Raw genomic sequence first — 15515 nt, 5'->3', positions numbered from 1 at the left:
CCATCCTTAACCTTTGGTTCTTGGGCTTTTTGGAACCGGCCCTTCAAAAATTGATAATATCTGACCCATGAGCTTTCATTACCACGCAGTTGCACTGGATCATATGGAAAAGTAGATGCAACTTGATCTTTAAAAATACTGCAGGGGTCAATTTTCAACGTGGTCGTCTCTAGAGCCTGGTCCATTTTTCAAGACTTCAACAGGACTTCTCTTAGGGACTCTCTTATACCTCAATGCTATAACAATTTCATTACAATCTTCACGATGCTTCATGGGATGCTAATTACCCTTCTGCTTTGGTCAGGTTTCATCATTGTTATTAATATGAACCGCATCTTACTTCTTTGGAGCCAAGGAACCACTACGGTCACCCTTTGAGGCAGAAATTGCTGCTATTAACCTTGCATTTCAGACTTGTGTGCAGAACATCATTTGGGATCCCTCTCGCTTATCTTGTGATTGTCACCGTATCATACAACTTCTCAAAAATTACAACGCATGTGTCGCTTGGCACGTTGAAGCAGTATCACAAATTGAAGCGTCATCTTTCTGTATTCCCTAATACAAATCTTGAGAACATCTCCCGTGGCGTTAATGAGATCGCTGATGCTTTAGGCAACATTTGGAAGGCTTAACCCGCAACTCACTCGCTTCTTTCCAAAGGACTCGATGCGCCCTTCATGGTGGAGGAATTGTATGTGCCAATTTTAATTTTGTCTTTTAATCTTTTGTTTCTCTTTTTAAGCTCTTAGCTTTCTGTTTCCCATTACACATCTCCTTTCACCCGATCCTAACAGACAGATATCATGTTCCGACAAAAATAAAGGGAAAAGACGGAAAAATAAAGGGAAGTAATATGAAATGGATCAGCTCAGATCCACACTCAAATCAACTGAATTCCTAATCTGAATGAAGATTTAATAGATTTCAGTGAGGAAAATGAACAAACAATTCACAGTAATCAATCAGATCAAAAAAACATCTCAGAGATTTTAACAGACTTTACACAACCAAGAAAAATAAGTTCCAAACAACCAAGCATCAGGCTTATTCCACAGATCTAGCCACAAGCAGTAGGAAAATGCACTCAAAAACAGAGTGAAAAACAGATATCTCAAGTTCATGATCTCATTCTAAGGAAAACAACAGTAATGAATTGAGAACACAAGTCAGACAAGAATAGAACACTTCCTTGACATCCTCCGATCGAGCTCTCTAGAGCCGGCCTCTGTTCACAGGATTCTTCACCCTTTTTCTCTCCTTCGTCCTTGCCTTTTAAACCCCCAGTCCATTCGGGCTTAACCAAAATCGCCTGGATGTAACAACCAGTACGTGACTCGCAGCTGCCTCAGTGGGTGTAACAGACGTCACGTGCTTTGCAGCTGCTCTCTTTCCCTCCAGCCAACTATCTTTCCCGCCATCCTTCCAATTAATTTGAATGGGAACTGTTACATTAATAGGCCAAGTTTAAGCACGCCTATAATAGATGTTATATTTCTTCTTAATGGAATTGTGGTTTATCCACTTTTATCAAAAAAAAAAAACAAAAAAAAAATATAATAGATGTTATATTAAGTGCACTTTATAGACCTTAATATCAGAAATATTGCTATAGGTGAAGTTCAAAAACATTCATAACAAGCAGCATCCTTTGAACATAGGTATTGTCGTTTTGCAACAGAAAAAGGCCAGTTTTGAAATTCGAGTTTTAAGTGGTTAATTGATCATAATCATAATCTCCATTATCAAGGAATTGTATTAATTCAACTAGTGTGGAGCAGTATTCAGATTCTAAGAATGCACTCACAGAGTTTGACATGGACGAGATTTGGTTCTGGATGTTCACAGGATTGGGTTACGGAGTTTGATTTGCATCGGCCATTATCTATCAATTGTTCTTTCTGAAGTGGAAAATGTGATACAAGAGGAGGTTCATGAACAGATAAAGACCTGCATTTCTAAAACAAGATCGGCCTTCCTTCTTCTGTAATCATCAAAGAAACTATTTCGAGGGCCAAGATATGACTTCAACTTTGGGTATCGTACTAATAATTTCTATGTATACAATCAGATATTTGTTTCATAGCATGACTACAATATTGTACTTTACTCCATGTCTTGCTGGTTCTCTAATAACTGCATTTGATTTATGTGTTCTCTGCAAGAGATCATCACTTTGTGTTTTTCTCTGTTATCTGGCTACAACCATGTTAATTGCCTAATCGATTCAGTTACTAATGAATGGATGATGGCCATGTGTTTGGCTTCTTTATTCTCCAACAACATTAAAGTTATCTTTTATTTGTACAGGTACCCGTTATCTGGACACATTTATAAGGATGAATGACAAACATATACATATCACAGTTAATATTTATTCAATATGAAAGCTTTCTTGTTTACAGAGGAGGGTCTGCTGTACTTGAAAGATATCAATTGTTAGGATTGTTCAATACTATTCATTGATTTAAGAATGTATTTCCATAGGAAATTAATGCACGAAGTAACAGAAGAGACAAACACAACCTTTTACAATTGAGTTCTGACTCACTGATATTTAAAAGTTTTTATATGCAAACATTTAGCAAAATAGAAATCAGAACTCAATTTACACAATTCACATTGGCCCAAAATTTTAGGTTGAGTTTGGATCTGTTTGCTGCTGTATGTATGAGTTCAACAAGAGAGTTCCGATGACTCCTGTTCAACATGGACGGATAATAGCCAACTTTTAAGAGTAGGACTGGAAAGGCTTTGCCAATCTCAAACAAACATTTTGCACATCTCTGAGAAATTGGGAATCCAATTAAGTTCCATCAATGCTCCAGATCTCTGGCATGACCATAATATACAAAATGCTCATAACATTCCACTTGGCTGCACAGGTTTCAGACAGTAAAAATTGTTCAAATCCATTGGACTCCAAACAAGTATAGAGTGATATAATTCTCGAACTTGAAACTTCACATTTATGTAGATTGCCTCGGTTATCACTTTCTTTGATTTTGATAGCTCAGTCTTTCAAATTCATGAACATGTGAAATTTCCACTCAATTCTCAAACAGGGCATTAGCATCTATGTTTGCATATATGTATGTACTTCCAGCAGCGAGTGAACAAGCATACATTTCTTAAATAGCATGTCGCTCTTATGGTACTTCTTGATTTATGTCTGCCATACCATGGTGGAAATCACTTAGAGATATCTATGCTAAAGCTTAGCTTTTGTGTCTTCATGACACCAACATCATTGAGAGACTGATGTGAATTCAAGTAGAAAAGAAAAGTGTTTGATTGAAAAAATCAGGACACGAGGTTTTGAATTTTTAACTTGCAATTGACATTTCAAAGCTGATATAGGCCCAATTTCAATGTCTTGGCCTTCAGTATCAGTTAATTCAATCCAGCATTTTTCCTCACAAAGAGATAAGACTATTGATTGTTTGACAAAGTCATGTATTCCTTCCTATTATTAAATCCATTACTCTTGGAATGCCATGCTAAGCTCGACTATTGACTGTTTGACTTTTGGCTGGTGACGTGCAAATCAGTATTTCATATATATATATATATATATATATATTTAAAAAAGACCACTAACATTAATTAGTCTTGCCCTTTTGAGAAAAAAAAAGCGTGTGAAACACAAATGCTGGTTTTTTTTTACTCTTGACTTGAGAGATGCATGCATGGTATTATAAGTCTATGTATTATATACTTGATGATATTGGGGAATATGCATGCATGGTATTGTAAGTCTATTTTAAATGCATTTCTTCAAAATAATATAAAATGTTAATTTGTATTAAAACAAACAGTGATTTTTTTAAAAAAAAAATATGGACATGTGAGGACAAGTCACTTTTATTATATAAAAAAAAATAACAACTCAATTATTAATGTATTGATTCTTTGACTCTACTCTTGGTTTCAAGAAACACATGTTTCTTTTAGCTAGTACTACCCCACTGATTCATCATGCCTCTTGTGTTACCACCACCATCACCATCATCATCACCACCACCAGTAGGCAGTAGCAGCAGCATGATAAGTTCAGATGACCGGAGTGTCTCCATCTTCCTCCTTTTCATTCCATGCTCCTTCTTATTTTTGTTCATACTGGTACCATTCTCCTTATCAAGTTCCACGTCAGCAAATTCACAACAATGCCTGGACCTTCTCGACCTCAAAAAAAAAGTTTCATCATGCTCAATGCAAGCACCGACATCGACTACTACTTCCCTGCAACAACTTCACTCCCGCACTGGCTTCCTGGCACAGACTGCTGCGGGTGGGAAGGAGTCAGCTGCGACGAAGCATCCGATCTTGTTGTTTCTCTGGACCTCAGCGAGAGGTATATGGGAGGCAACATTATGCCCTCCCTTTTCAACCTCACCTCCTCCAAACACTCAATCTTGCCTACAATAGCTTCAACCAGCTGAGTGCTGTCCTGCTTTTTGGATTTGGAAAAAAATTGGCTAATCTCACACATCTCAACCTTTCATATTCCGGACTGCTGGTAGGCCAAGTCCCCATCAGCATCTCTCGCCTCACAAAACTCATTTCTTTGGACCTTTCCACATATGACATATATCCTTTGAAGCTGGAAAAGCCTGACCTTGGTACTCTCATCGGAGACCTTTCTCATTTAAAAGAGCTGTATTTGGATGAAGTGGATATTTCTTCAAGCACGACGGAGTGGTCCCAAGCCATCTCTCACTCCGTTCCTGGACTTGAAGCTCTCAGTTTGATTGATTGTTCGCTGTCAGGGCCAATTGACAGTTCCTTCTCCAAGCTCCAAAATTTATCAATACTTCATCTTGATTCCAATTCTCTGTCCCAAGTGCCTGAATTCTTTGCAAAATTTCCTTCTTTAAGTGTGCTGAGTCTCAGTGGGTGTGGACTTGAGGAATTTTTTCCAACCAGAGTGTTTGAAGAACTTTTGAACTTGAAGACACTTGATCTTTCATATAATCCGATGCTAGCAAGGGTTTCTTTGGGGAGTTTATTAAATTCTTTGCTAAAGTTAAAGTCTTTGACATCTTTGAAACTTGCTGGTTGTAATTTCTCAGAGCCAATACCCCGGTCAATCTGGAATCTCAGTGAATTGGTTAATTTAAACCTCGCTGATAATCACCTCTTTGGGGACTTGCCACCAATGCCTGCTAGTTCAAAGATCTCGATCCTTGATCTTTCTTATAATAATGTCACTGGACTGATCTCCAGTACTCTCAGCTCTGCACGTCAACTTGTGTCACTTGATTTAGCAGGCAACTCACTCATTGGATCTATCCCAATGTCTTTGTTCACCCTACCGCAATTGGAAAAGTTATATCTAGCTGACAACAAGCTCTCGGGTCAGCTGCAAGAATTCAAAAACGCATCTTCTACGTTACAATATGTTGATCTAAGTGGCAATAATCTCCGAGGGAAGCTCCCAAAAATCACTAGCCAATCTCTCTGCTCTCGTGTTACTTGATTTAGGTTCAAACAACTTTGATGGCTCAGTGGTGGAATTAGAGTTGTTTTGGCTACCTTCAAAAATCTCAGAGTCTTGGATCTTTCAGGCATTAACTTCTTGACCTCTAACAGAATTGCAGATTCTTCTCATCTATTTCCATCTCTTACTCAGTTGGAATTGGAATCTTGCAATCTCACGGCTATCCCATCTTTCTTGAAACATAAAAAGAATATATTCCTGCTAAACCTTTCATACAACAGAATTAATGGTACTATACCCACCTGGATATGGAGTATTGGGAGTTTCTTTAAGTTTATGTATTTAGCTTTCAACTCATTCACAGATATTGAGAAGCCTTTCTTGAAACATTCAAATAATTTTTTGAGTCTAGATCTTTCAAGCAACAGAATTGGTGGTACCATACCAAGTTGGATATGGAGCTCCAGTCTTTCCTACCTGAATTTGTCATGCAACTTGTTCACAAGTGTTGAGGGGTCTTTCTCCAATTCTTCCACTGACAGTGTTCGTATCGATCTCCACTCTAACTTGCTTCAAGGACCAATTCCTCTTCCTCCACCAAATAGTGTTTTTGTGGACTACTCAAACAACCTCTTCACTTCTTCCATCCCATTTAACATATCATACTACCTGAAAAAAACTATATTCTTCTCTGTTTATATAAAAAAATAATAATATATATAAATAAATAATAAATAAATTAAATGTATTTCCTAATTTAAACAAAATATTTAAAATATTCAAATCTCAAGACTAGCAGGGATCACGGATCTCGAGGCGAGTCTAAAAATCGACAAATCTCGGGATCGGTGAGAGAGCCGATCTCGAGGCGATCCAAAATATTCAAAATATTCGAAATCTCGGGACATGAGTCGAGGCAGCGATCTGCCAGGCGGTTCAAAAATACTCAAATCTCGAGATCAGCGAGAGCACGGATCTCGAGGGACGGTCCTAAAAATATTAAAAATCTCGGGATCGGTAGGGAGCACCGATCTCGAGGCGGTCTAAAAATACTCAAATCTCGGGGATCGGCCCAAGAGCACCGATCCCGAGGCGATCCAAAATATCCAAAATACACTAAATCTCGAGACCGACCCTAGAGCACCGATCTCAAGGCGATCTGAAATACACAAATCTCGGGGATCGGTAGAGAGCACCGATCCCAAGACGATCCAAAAATATCCAAAAATACACGAATCTCGGGGACCAGGGTCGAGAGCACTCGATCTCAAAAGCGGTGCTAAAAATACTCAAATCTCATGATCGGTAGAGCGACGCGATCTCGGCGATCCAAAATATCCAAAATGCACAAATCTCTCAATATCAGCCACAAATTTCAGGACTAGTCGAGGGGACAAATCTCGAGGGTGATATAAATCCCAAAAATCAATCATGAATACAAATCACGAGGCAAACATATATATATATATAAATTTTAAAATTAATTAAGTTTTTTTAAATAAGCTAAAATATATATATAATATATAATATAATAATAAAATAAAAGAGATAAAATAAAATGAAATAAAAATAAATCAAATCGTATAAAATATATACATATATAAAGATAAATTAAAAAAAAATTAGCTCAAAAATATATATATATATATATATATATATATATATATATAATTAAAATAAATAACATCCGATAATATATTAATTAATTAATTAATTAATAAGTAAATAGATAAATATATCAAATCAAATCAAAATTAAATTAGATAAAGATAATATATAATAAAATAATATAAATGAAATCAGATAAAAAAAATAATAAATAATAAAATAATAATAATAATAATAATAATAATAATAATAATTTAAATTAAAATGAAATAAATCAAATAAAGTGATAAAGAAATAATATATATATATATATATATATAATAAAATATACATAAGAGATAAATAAATAAATAAAAATAATAAAAAAAAATTTCAAATACTATATATATAATAAAATAAATAAAATAAATCTAATTAGTGAAACATATAAATATATATATATATATATATATATAATATTACAAAATAAAATATAAATATATATATAAAATAATTTTCTTAACATATATATATAATAATATATCATAATAATATACAATATATAATATAATGATAAATATATTAAAATTCTCCGTGTTGCGTCGTGGCTCCCCACGATCAGCCCGTGGTCTTCACAACCACCCATCATCCTCACGATCGTCCCACGTCCGCATACCGACCAAGCCTTTATAAAAAGGACGGGGAAGAAGACGAAGGAATCAGAGAAGAAGACGATAGAAGAACGAGGACGAACGAAGAAGGAAGAGCAAAGAGGAAAGACGAAGAAGAAGGAGAAGGTCCTCATTTTTCTCTCTAAACCTATATTCATATATATATACACATGTAGAGAGAAAACAAAGTCACTGCTGTTGCCTGATGCCGTTGCTGGTGTCGCCGTTGTCACTTGATGTTGTTGCTGCTCGCCACTGATGCTTGTTGCCTTTCCTGCGATGGTGTTGTTGCCGCTTGCCTTAGCCATCGTTGATTGCTGTTTCCCTTAATGAGGAGCCCATGAAGACGAAGGACTCTGAAAAAAACTGGAAGAGGTCATGAAGACAAAGGACTCTAAAAAACAGACTGGAAGAGGTTGTGAAGGAGGACAAAAAGAGAGAGAGAGGTCGCCATCACTGATGCCATTGTTGCTGCCAACGTTACCCGCCTGCGTTGCTGCTGCTTGTTGCCGAGGCTGCTTGTTGATATTATTGCTACCGTTGTCGTTGCTGTCTCCACCATTGCTGTTGCAGCTCGTCGTCGTACAGAAAATATTGAAGCTGCCGCCGGAAAGAGAGAAATGACTGACAAGGAAGGTGACATCAGTTCATGGAGAAGCCAGAAGTATCCTGAAGTCCGTTGCCGTCGCGAAGAAGATGATACTGCTAGTGCAAGACTGATGCTGTTGAGGAGTCATACTGATCTGATTCCCAGAAGGAGATGCGGGCGTCAATTATTAGTAGCCACATTCAACGGAGATTACCATATACTAGACACAGATCATGAATCTCACATTCATGGCGTTGTTTCCCTTCTGGAATCCGGCAGAAATCTCCATATTGAGACCGTAAATCCCCACCAGAGTCCTATTGCAAGTTTCCCATCTAGGACTGGCCTCTGCTACCATAACGAAGGTTTTGAACTCCATGAAGATCTTCGCGAAAGGGATCCCTGCCAAAAACATGTCATAAATCTCAAAGTCTTTCCAAGGAGGACATTACCTTATACAATTTGCCATCTATAAGACAGAGGCCACCCATATGTTAGAGTGTTGACCAGATCTCTCGAGTCATATGGTAGATCTCTAATTAATGCTGGTATGAAGAACATCAAAGACCTTACTTCCTTGACTTCTTAAAACAACAACCTCATAGATAAGACTGTGAAATTGGTTTCAGAATTTACTGCTTCGGTTTCACTCAATGTTTCACATACTCGCACTACCAATGTTGGGTTGGTGCATCTCAAACCGTTAAAGAATCTGAGGCCACTATCATTTGAGCCATGCAAACTGAATGTAATCGAGCTAAAGAAGGTCCAAGTGATAATGTCATCGTGATGTTATTTGAACTAATATTTGTAGTCCCACTTGAAGCAGTGGCAAGATTGTCGGTGCCGAAATGTTCAAAGGCAGTCTGCTGCTCAATCAAAGGAGAGGAATGATTAGAGACACACATGCAAATATGTTTAAGAAGAAAAATGAAATTGCATGTAATATACCCACGTGCATGATTCAGTAAAAAAAATATAATAATAATAAAAAGAAAAGAAGTCTCATCATGCACATGAGAATAAATAAATGGTATGTATGGATATAATAATAATAATAATAATAATAATAATAATAATAATAAAACCCAAGCATTTTGCATGAATTATCACAAAGGCTCAGGAAGGCAAAGCTAATGTTGGATGATGATATGCATGGCATAAAATTGATTAGCAATACGGTGGATGGTGCTTATGTAGTAACGAGTACGAAGTGGATTTTCTGGCCTCCAAGCTTTGATATTAACTTGATACAGAGTAATTTATAAGCCATGAAAATTGTGGTTGGTCAATGAAAACTTGTTTTGCACCATAGTTATTTGTCATGGAAAGCTAAAACCTGTGCAGATATGTCAAGCTTTACAGAGCAATCCTAATAAAGACCGACGTTGAGAGATATGAAGACACTTGTTTTGGAGTCAACCTTGTGCTTAAAGTGAAACATTTCTTTTTTAAGTATGCAAACAATCATATAAAAAATCCAAACCTGGCATTATCAACTAGCTAGTCTCTTGTTTGAAGCATTGATGAACTTCCACAAGGCCAAGTCCAAGGGAAACTTTATGTAACTTGTAAAGAATGATATAAAATATTTATGTTACAATGGCATGAGTTACAGAAGCTGCTAGCATATTATTATGCAAGATTGAATTACAAAATGACAAGAAGACTAATTTTGCCATATATTAAATATCATTCAAGGAGAAATGGACCTTACCCATGTGCATGAAAATTTACAAAGAATACGTGAAAGAAGGCTTAATTATCCATTTCATTAAGTGAGGCCTCCATTGATGGTTGCATGGAATGGACATGGTGGGCCATAAAAAAATAAATAATTATTAATGGCTGAACCCATGCAAATATATATATATATATATATATACATGACCATCATGCACATAAACATAAGAAATGATGAGATGCATGTAATGGCATGCATGCACATATATATACTTGTGCACTTTTCATGGAAATGAATAAAATGTGACAGTGAAGACTAGGTTGACGGTTATGATAAAAAAAAAATATATATATATATATATATATATACATATGCATGGCATGGATGAAGTGGTCATTTGACCTATGGTAAATCCAATATATATATAAGCATGGATTAATATATATATATATATATATATATATATATATATATATATATTATATATTTTTGAGAATGATGATCATTTGAGGATGCATGGACTGGACTACATTTAATGTTATATTGTTGCACATGCTTTGCAACTTCAAAGCTCACTAAATATCAACCCGAGTGAAGATTGGAGTTATCTAGAATTGATGTATCAATCCAATGCTGTGAACTGATCCTAAAGCAATGGCAAGAAAGATTATCTCAAGGCAACGGCAATGTCTAAAATAAATATATAAATTTCAAGGCAATAATAAGTTATATATTAAGGTGACAACGAGGCATGCAACGTGGCAACAAGGCACAAGCAGCGGCAGTGACATAGCAATGCAATAACAAGGCACAAGCAGCGGCAGTGACACATATATATAATAATAATAAAATTTAGAATTCGCAAATTTTCTGGCCTTTACTTATACTTGAGCCCTTAATCGGAGGTTCCTAAGACTTCAGTCTAGGGTAATTAATAATGGAGGCTTGCCTCTATTAGGAATGGAAGAGCCTACAAAGATAAAAATAAATGAAATAAAATAATATTTGTGATTCGATATATCACCTGGTGTCTCTTGACCGACACGATGCCAGGGTGTGTATTTTCGATCCCACATTCTCATTGTCAAATAATAGTCTCACGGGAGAAGTCCCCTCATCAATTTGTACTGCAACAGAACTCTATATTTTTTATATCTCTCACAACAATTTGAGTGGCTCGATACCAGCTTGCCTATTGGAAAGTCTCATCCACTTGAGAGTGTTGAATGCTCGGGAGAATAGTTTTCAAGGAAGCATGCCTCAAAAGGTCAGCTCAAGATGTGCTATACAAACCATTAACCTCAATGGAAACAAGTTAGAAGGGGTGGTACCCAGCTCATGGGCCAACTGTGCTGAGCTAGAAGTCGTAGACCTTGGTAGGAATAAGTTGGCAGACTCTTTCCCACATTGGCTGATGAACCTTCCTGCACTGAAAGTCTTGGTTCTCAAAAAAAACAAATTCTTTGGACATCTACCTGGAATTTGCGAAGGTAATCACTTCTTCATGAATCTCCAAATCTTTGACATCTCTTCAAACCATTTCACTGGTAGCTTGCCATCAGAGTGCTTTAAGAGCATGAAGGCGATGATGGTTCATCAGGGACAGACGAAGACAATTGGATACAGGAATGATAGTTCAAGCGCACCATATTATCAAGACACGATTACTGTTAATTTGAAAGGGTTTGAGATCCAACTAGTAAAGATTTTGTCTACCTTCACTTCCATCGATTTGTCAGATAACCAATTTGTGGGGAATATTCCTCAAGTTCTTGGTGATCTTAAGTCCCTTCATTCTTTGAACATGTCACTTAATGCTCTCACTGGTGAAATTCCACGGGTACTCGGAGATATGAGTGAGCTGGAGGCATTGGACCTCTCAGGAAACCAATTATCAGGAGTGATTCCGAGTTCTCTAACCTCCCTGACCTTCTTGGCTTTCTTGAATCTGTCAAACAACAATTTGATTGGCAGAATACCACAGAGCTACCAGTTCTTCACATTCTCAAATTCATCATTTGAAGGGAATCCAGGACTGTGTGGGAGCCCATTATCAAGGGATTGTATTAATTCAACTAGTGTGGAGCCATCTTCAAATTCTACGAATGCACCCACAGAGTTTGACATGGACAAGATTTGGTTCTGGATGTTCACAGGATTGGGTTATGGAGTTGGATTTGCAGCGGCCATTATCTATCTATTGTTCTTTCCCAAGTGGAAAATGTGGTACAAGAGGAGGTTCATGAACAGATAAAGACATACATTTCTAAAACAAGAGGACATTCCTTCTTCTGTAATCATCAAAGAAACTATTTCAAAGGCCAAGCTATGACTTCGGGTACCATACTTATAATTTATATGTATACAATCAGATAGTTGATAAATACCATGAATGCAATATTGTACTTTTCTCCTTGTCTTGCTGATTCTCTGACAACTGCAACTGAAATGTGTTCTGTGCAAGAGATCATCACTTTGTGTTTTTCTCTGTTTTCTGGCTACGACCACGTTAATTGCATACTCAATTCAGTTACTAATGAATGGATGATGGCCATGTGTTTGCCTTCTTTATTCTCCAACAATATTAAAGTTGTCTTTTATTTGTACCGGTACCTGTTATTTGTACTGATAGCCATATGTTCTTTTTCTCCATGGCACCAACCATGTTTTCTATTTATAATTTTGTATGAAAATATCTGTTATCTGAAACCATTCATACAGGTTTATGATAAGTATATACACATATCATGTTGACATTTATCCACAAAATGATAGCATTCTTCACTGCAGAGGAGTTTTTTTTTTATTTTATTATTTGAAGAATATTAATTGCTAGGTTTTTTCTGTATTTATTGGATTGAACATGCACTTCCACAAACAAATTCAGGTAGGAGATAACTGGGGAAACAGACATTATCAGCTTACTGACAGACAAATGCATGGAACTTTCTAGAAGACATGGACATAAGAGATGATCACAACGTTTGAGAGCATGTCTGAGGTATGACTCCTGATTCTGTAGTCAATAAAATTAAGACTCTCGAATTATAAGATGGAATTGATTTTGCAAGCTGATATAGACCCAATTTCATTGTCTCACCTTCACTATGAGATAATTCAATCCAATATTTAACTCTTTTCTGATGCACTTTTGTTAATTAGCATAATTTTATGTGAGTTTAGTTTCCAAATATTTTGATGTGTTGCAAGAATTTCTCCTAATCAACAAAATTCTTAAAACAAGTCCAAGAATTTCTTGACAAATGAATCTCTATAAGAACATGATGCAAATGTAGCCAACTGTTGCCAAGCTAAAACCAGCCTGCAATAATTAAAGTCATGGCAGTATCAAGCATTAATCGTATATGAAATTGACAAAATAATTATAAATAATTGTGAATAATTGCAAACAATACATGTGAATATCTACTCAGTTTGCATTTGAATAACATGTTTGATGGTGAATTACAAAGATACCTATTGCCCATAATTGAAAGTAGAAATATAGAAAAAAGGGGGTGTTCTGAAATATATATCAATAATAGGATTCCTTAAACATAGACCTTGCCCTCCCTCAACAGAAAAGGTGTGTTTTGAAAATCCTGCTTTAAGTAGTTAATACACAATAATAGATTTATTAAATAGCGTTTTATCTTTGTATTTTCCTGTTGTTGTCACCCTTCTTCAATAACGGGAAGTTCTCTGGTGAGTCAAAAAAACAGTAAAATTCGAATGTAATACATATAAAATAAGATGGAGGCCATAAGTTATTGTCAAAGAGAAAATAACAGGGCAATGCATTTAATTGATTGGTTAAGATTTCCTAAATGTGAACTTAAAATTTCAGTTTTCCATGGTTTTAACATAACTTGCCTAATCTCTTGACAGACCAGCACAATTTTCCATTGTCTATTGAATACGATGACTTGTAGAACTACTTGAGTTAAATTATCAGTAGCCAAATGTTTTTTTTTCCTTGGCTCACACTGAACTGTCTTGGATGAGTGGGAGAGATGAAATTCAAGTATATGAAATTCATGCAATAGACCCATGGCTGTATCAAGTATCAAGTATCAAGTATATGAAATTCATGCAAATAAATGCCCACAGAGTCTGAATCTAACAAGATGTTGGACAGCGAATTAAAGAAGATTTCTCATGCTTACACCTGAAATTTGCGCATAAACTATACTTGAATCTGTTAATAAAGAAGAGGAGAGACCATATATAATAATCTGACCTCCAAGGGGATTACAACCTTACAAGACATTTTCTTACACAGTACAAAGACTCTTGGCCAAAAAAGCAAGGCCAATAAAAAAAAATGTGGAGTGATTAGATCAGTTATAGTTGTTTATGCAGTCCACATAGATACCCAAATCACCATACTTTAATCTAGAAACTCATTGAAAAAAGAAGCAGGAAAAGTAATTGCAATCTTGTCGCCTTTGTAAAAAAAAAAAAGAAAGTGACTGCAATCGAATCAAAAGTTCTGTGCTAAGAGATCAGTTTGTGTTTCCATGTTAATTGCCAAATCAGTAAATTAATAGTGAATGGCTGATGGCCATATGTCTTTCTTTGTTCATTTCCCAATAACACCAAACTAGTTTTTCACTTGTGTTGAAATTCCTATTATCTAATCCCATTTACAGAGATGAATGATATATATATATATATATACATGTCATAATTAATATATATCCACAATATGAAAGCTTTTCTCGGTTACAGAGGAGGATCTGCTGTATTTAAAAGATATCAATTGTTAGGATTTTGCGATATATAATGAATACCATTTATTAATTAAGGATGTACTTCAACAGGAAATTCATGTTGGACGTAACAGGGGAGATGAACATATCCCTTTCCAATCAAGTCTTTTCACGCACTGATTTTCAAAATATTTAGATGTGATTTAACAAAATGGAAATCAGAAATCAATATAAAACAAAAAGAATTTACTGCATATGAAGTTCATGGAATAATTATAAATACTTGCAAATAAGAATTGTGAATGTCCACATAGCTTGAATCTGAACAAAATGTTTGATAGTGAATTACAAAAGATACCTATTGCTTGCACCTTAAAGTGGGAAAAATATAGACAATGGGGAAACTTCATAAACATATATCAATAATAGCATTCCCTGAACATATTCTTTGTTCTTCAGTTACAGAAAAGGCATGTTTTGAAATCCTAGTTTTAAGAAGTTAATACACAATAAAAGATATCTTTGGTAATGTCTTGTTGGAATCACCCATCTTCAACAATGAGATGTTCTTTGGTAAGATGAGTCTAATTAATGACAGGGAGAGCTTAGGCTAATTAATATATACAAAGGATACCAATTATGGGATAAAGTGAGTAATTCCACCACAAACGCATGCAATAGATAAGAATTGGAGGTGATACTAATTTGACACACAAATAAATTAATTTAAGTGCCTTCCATTGTTTTAATAGTCTTTATCACAATCTCTTTCATTAGTTAATTTTAATCCCTCCCCATTGTCTTGGGTCTTCACAACAGCAATACGTAACGC

The 15515-nt window shown here is 35.7% G+C and overlaps 2 protein-coding genes across 2 annotated transcripts; both read left to right on the top strand.

The window, feature by feature from the left end:
* Nucleotides 1–4166: 4166 nt before the first annotated feature.
* On the top strand, nucleotides 4167–5479 carry LOC120255732 (receptor-like protein Cf-9). The gene is made up of 2 exons (XM_039263492.1): nucleotides 4167–4354; nucleotides 4429–5479. Exons 1-2 carry the CDS (start codon nucleotides 4167–4169, stop codon nucleotides 5477–5479), a joined length of 1239 nt encoding a protein of 412 aa, XP_039119426.1.
* A 5667-nt stretch (nucleotides 5480–11146) lies between these two features.
* On the top strand, nucleotides 11147–12898 carry LOC120255734 (receptor-like protein 33). The gene is made up of 2 exons (XM_039263494.1): nucleotides 11147–12309; nucleotides 12859–12898. The coding sequence occupies exon 1, from the start codon at nucleotides 11227–11229 to the stop codon at nucleotides 12223–12225; it is 999 nt and encodes a 332-aa protein (XP_039119428.1). The 5' UTR covers nucleotides 11147–11226; the 3' UTR covers nucleotides 12226–12309; nucleotides 12859–12898.
* The last annotated feature ends 2617 nt before the right edge of the window (nucleotides 12899–15515 follow it).

This window comes from Dioscorea cayenensis, unplaced genomic scaffold (genome assembly GCF_009730915.1).
Source record: "Dioscorea cayenensis subsp. rotundata cultivar TDr96_F1 unplaced genomic scaffold, TDr96_F1_v2_PseudoChromosome.rev07_lg8_w22 25.fasta BLBR01001172.1, whole genome shotgun sequence".
NCBI lineage: Eukaryota > Viridiplantae > Streptophyta > Magnoliopsida > Dioscoreales > Dioscoreaceae > Dioscorea > Dioscorea cayenensis.
This window is presented reverse-complemented; position numbering and strand designations above follow the sequence as displayed.

Coding starts and splice junctions, on each gene's coding strand:
- LOC120255734 (XM_039263494.1), top strand. CDS start 11,227: ATGCCTCAAAAGGTCAGCTCAAGATGTGCTATACAAACCATTAACCTC.
- LOC120255732 (XM_039263492.1), top strand. CDS start 4,167: ATGCCTGGACCTTCTCGACCTCAAAAAAAAAGTTTCATCATGCTCAAT. Junction 4,355..4,428: donor TCTCTGGACCTCAGCGAGAG/GTATATGGGAGG, acceptor TGCCTACAATAG/CTTCAACCAGCTGAGTGCTG.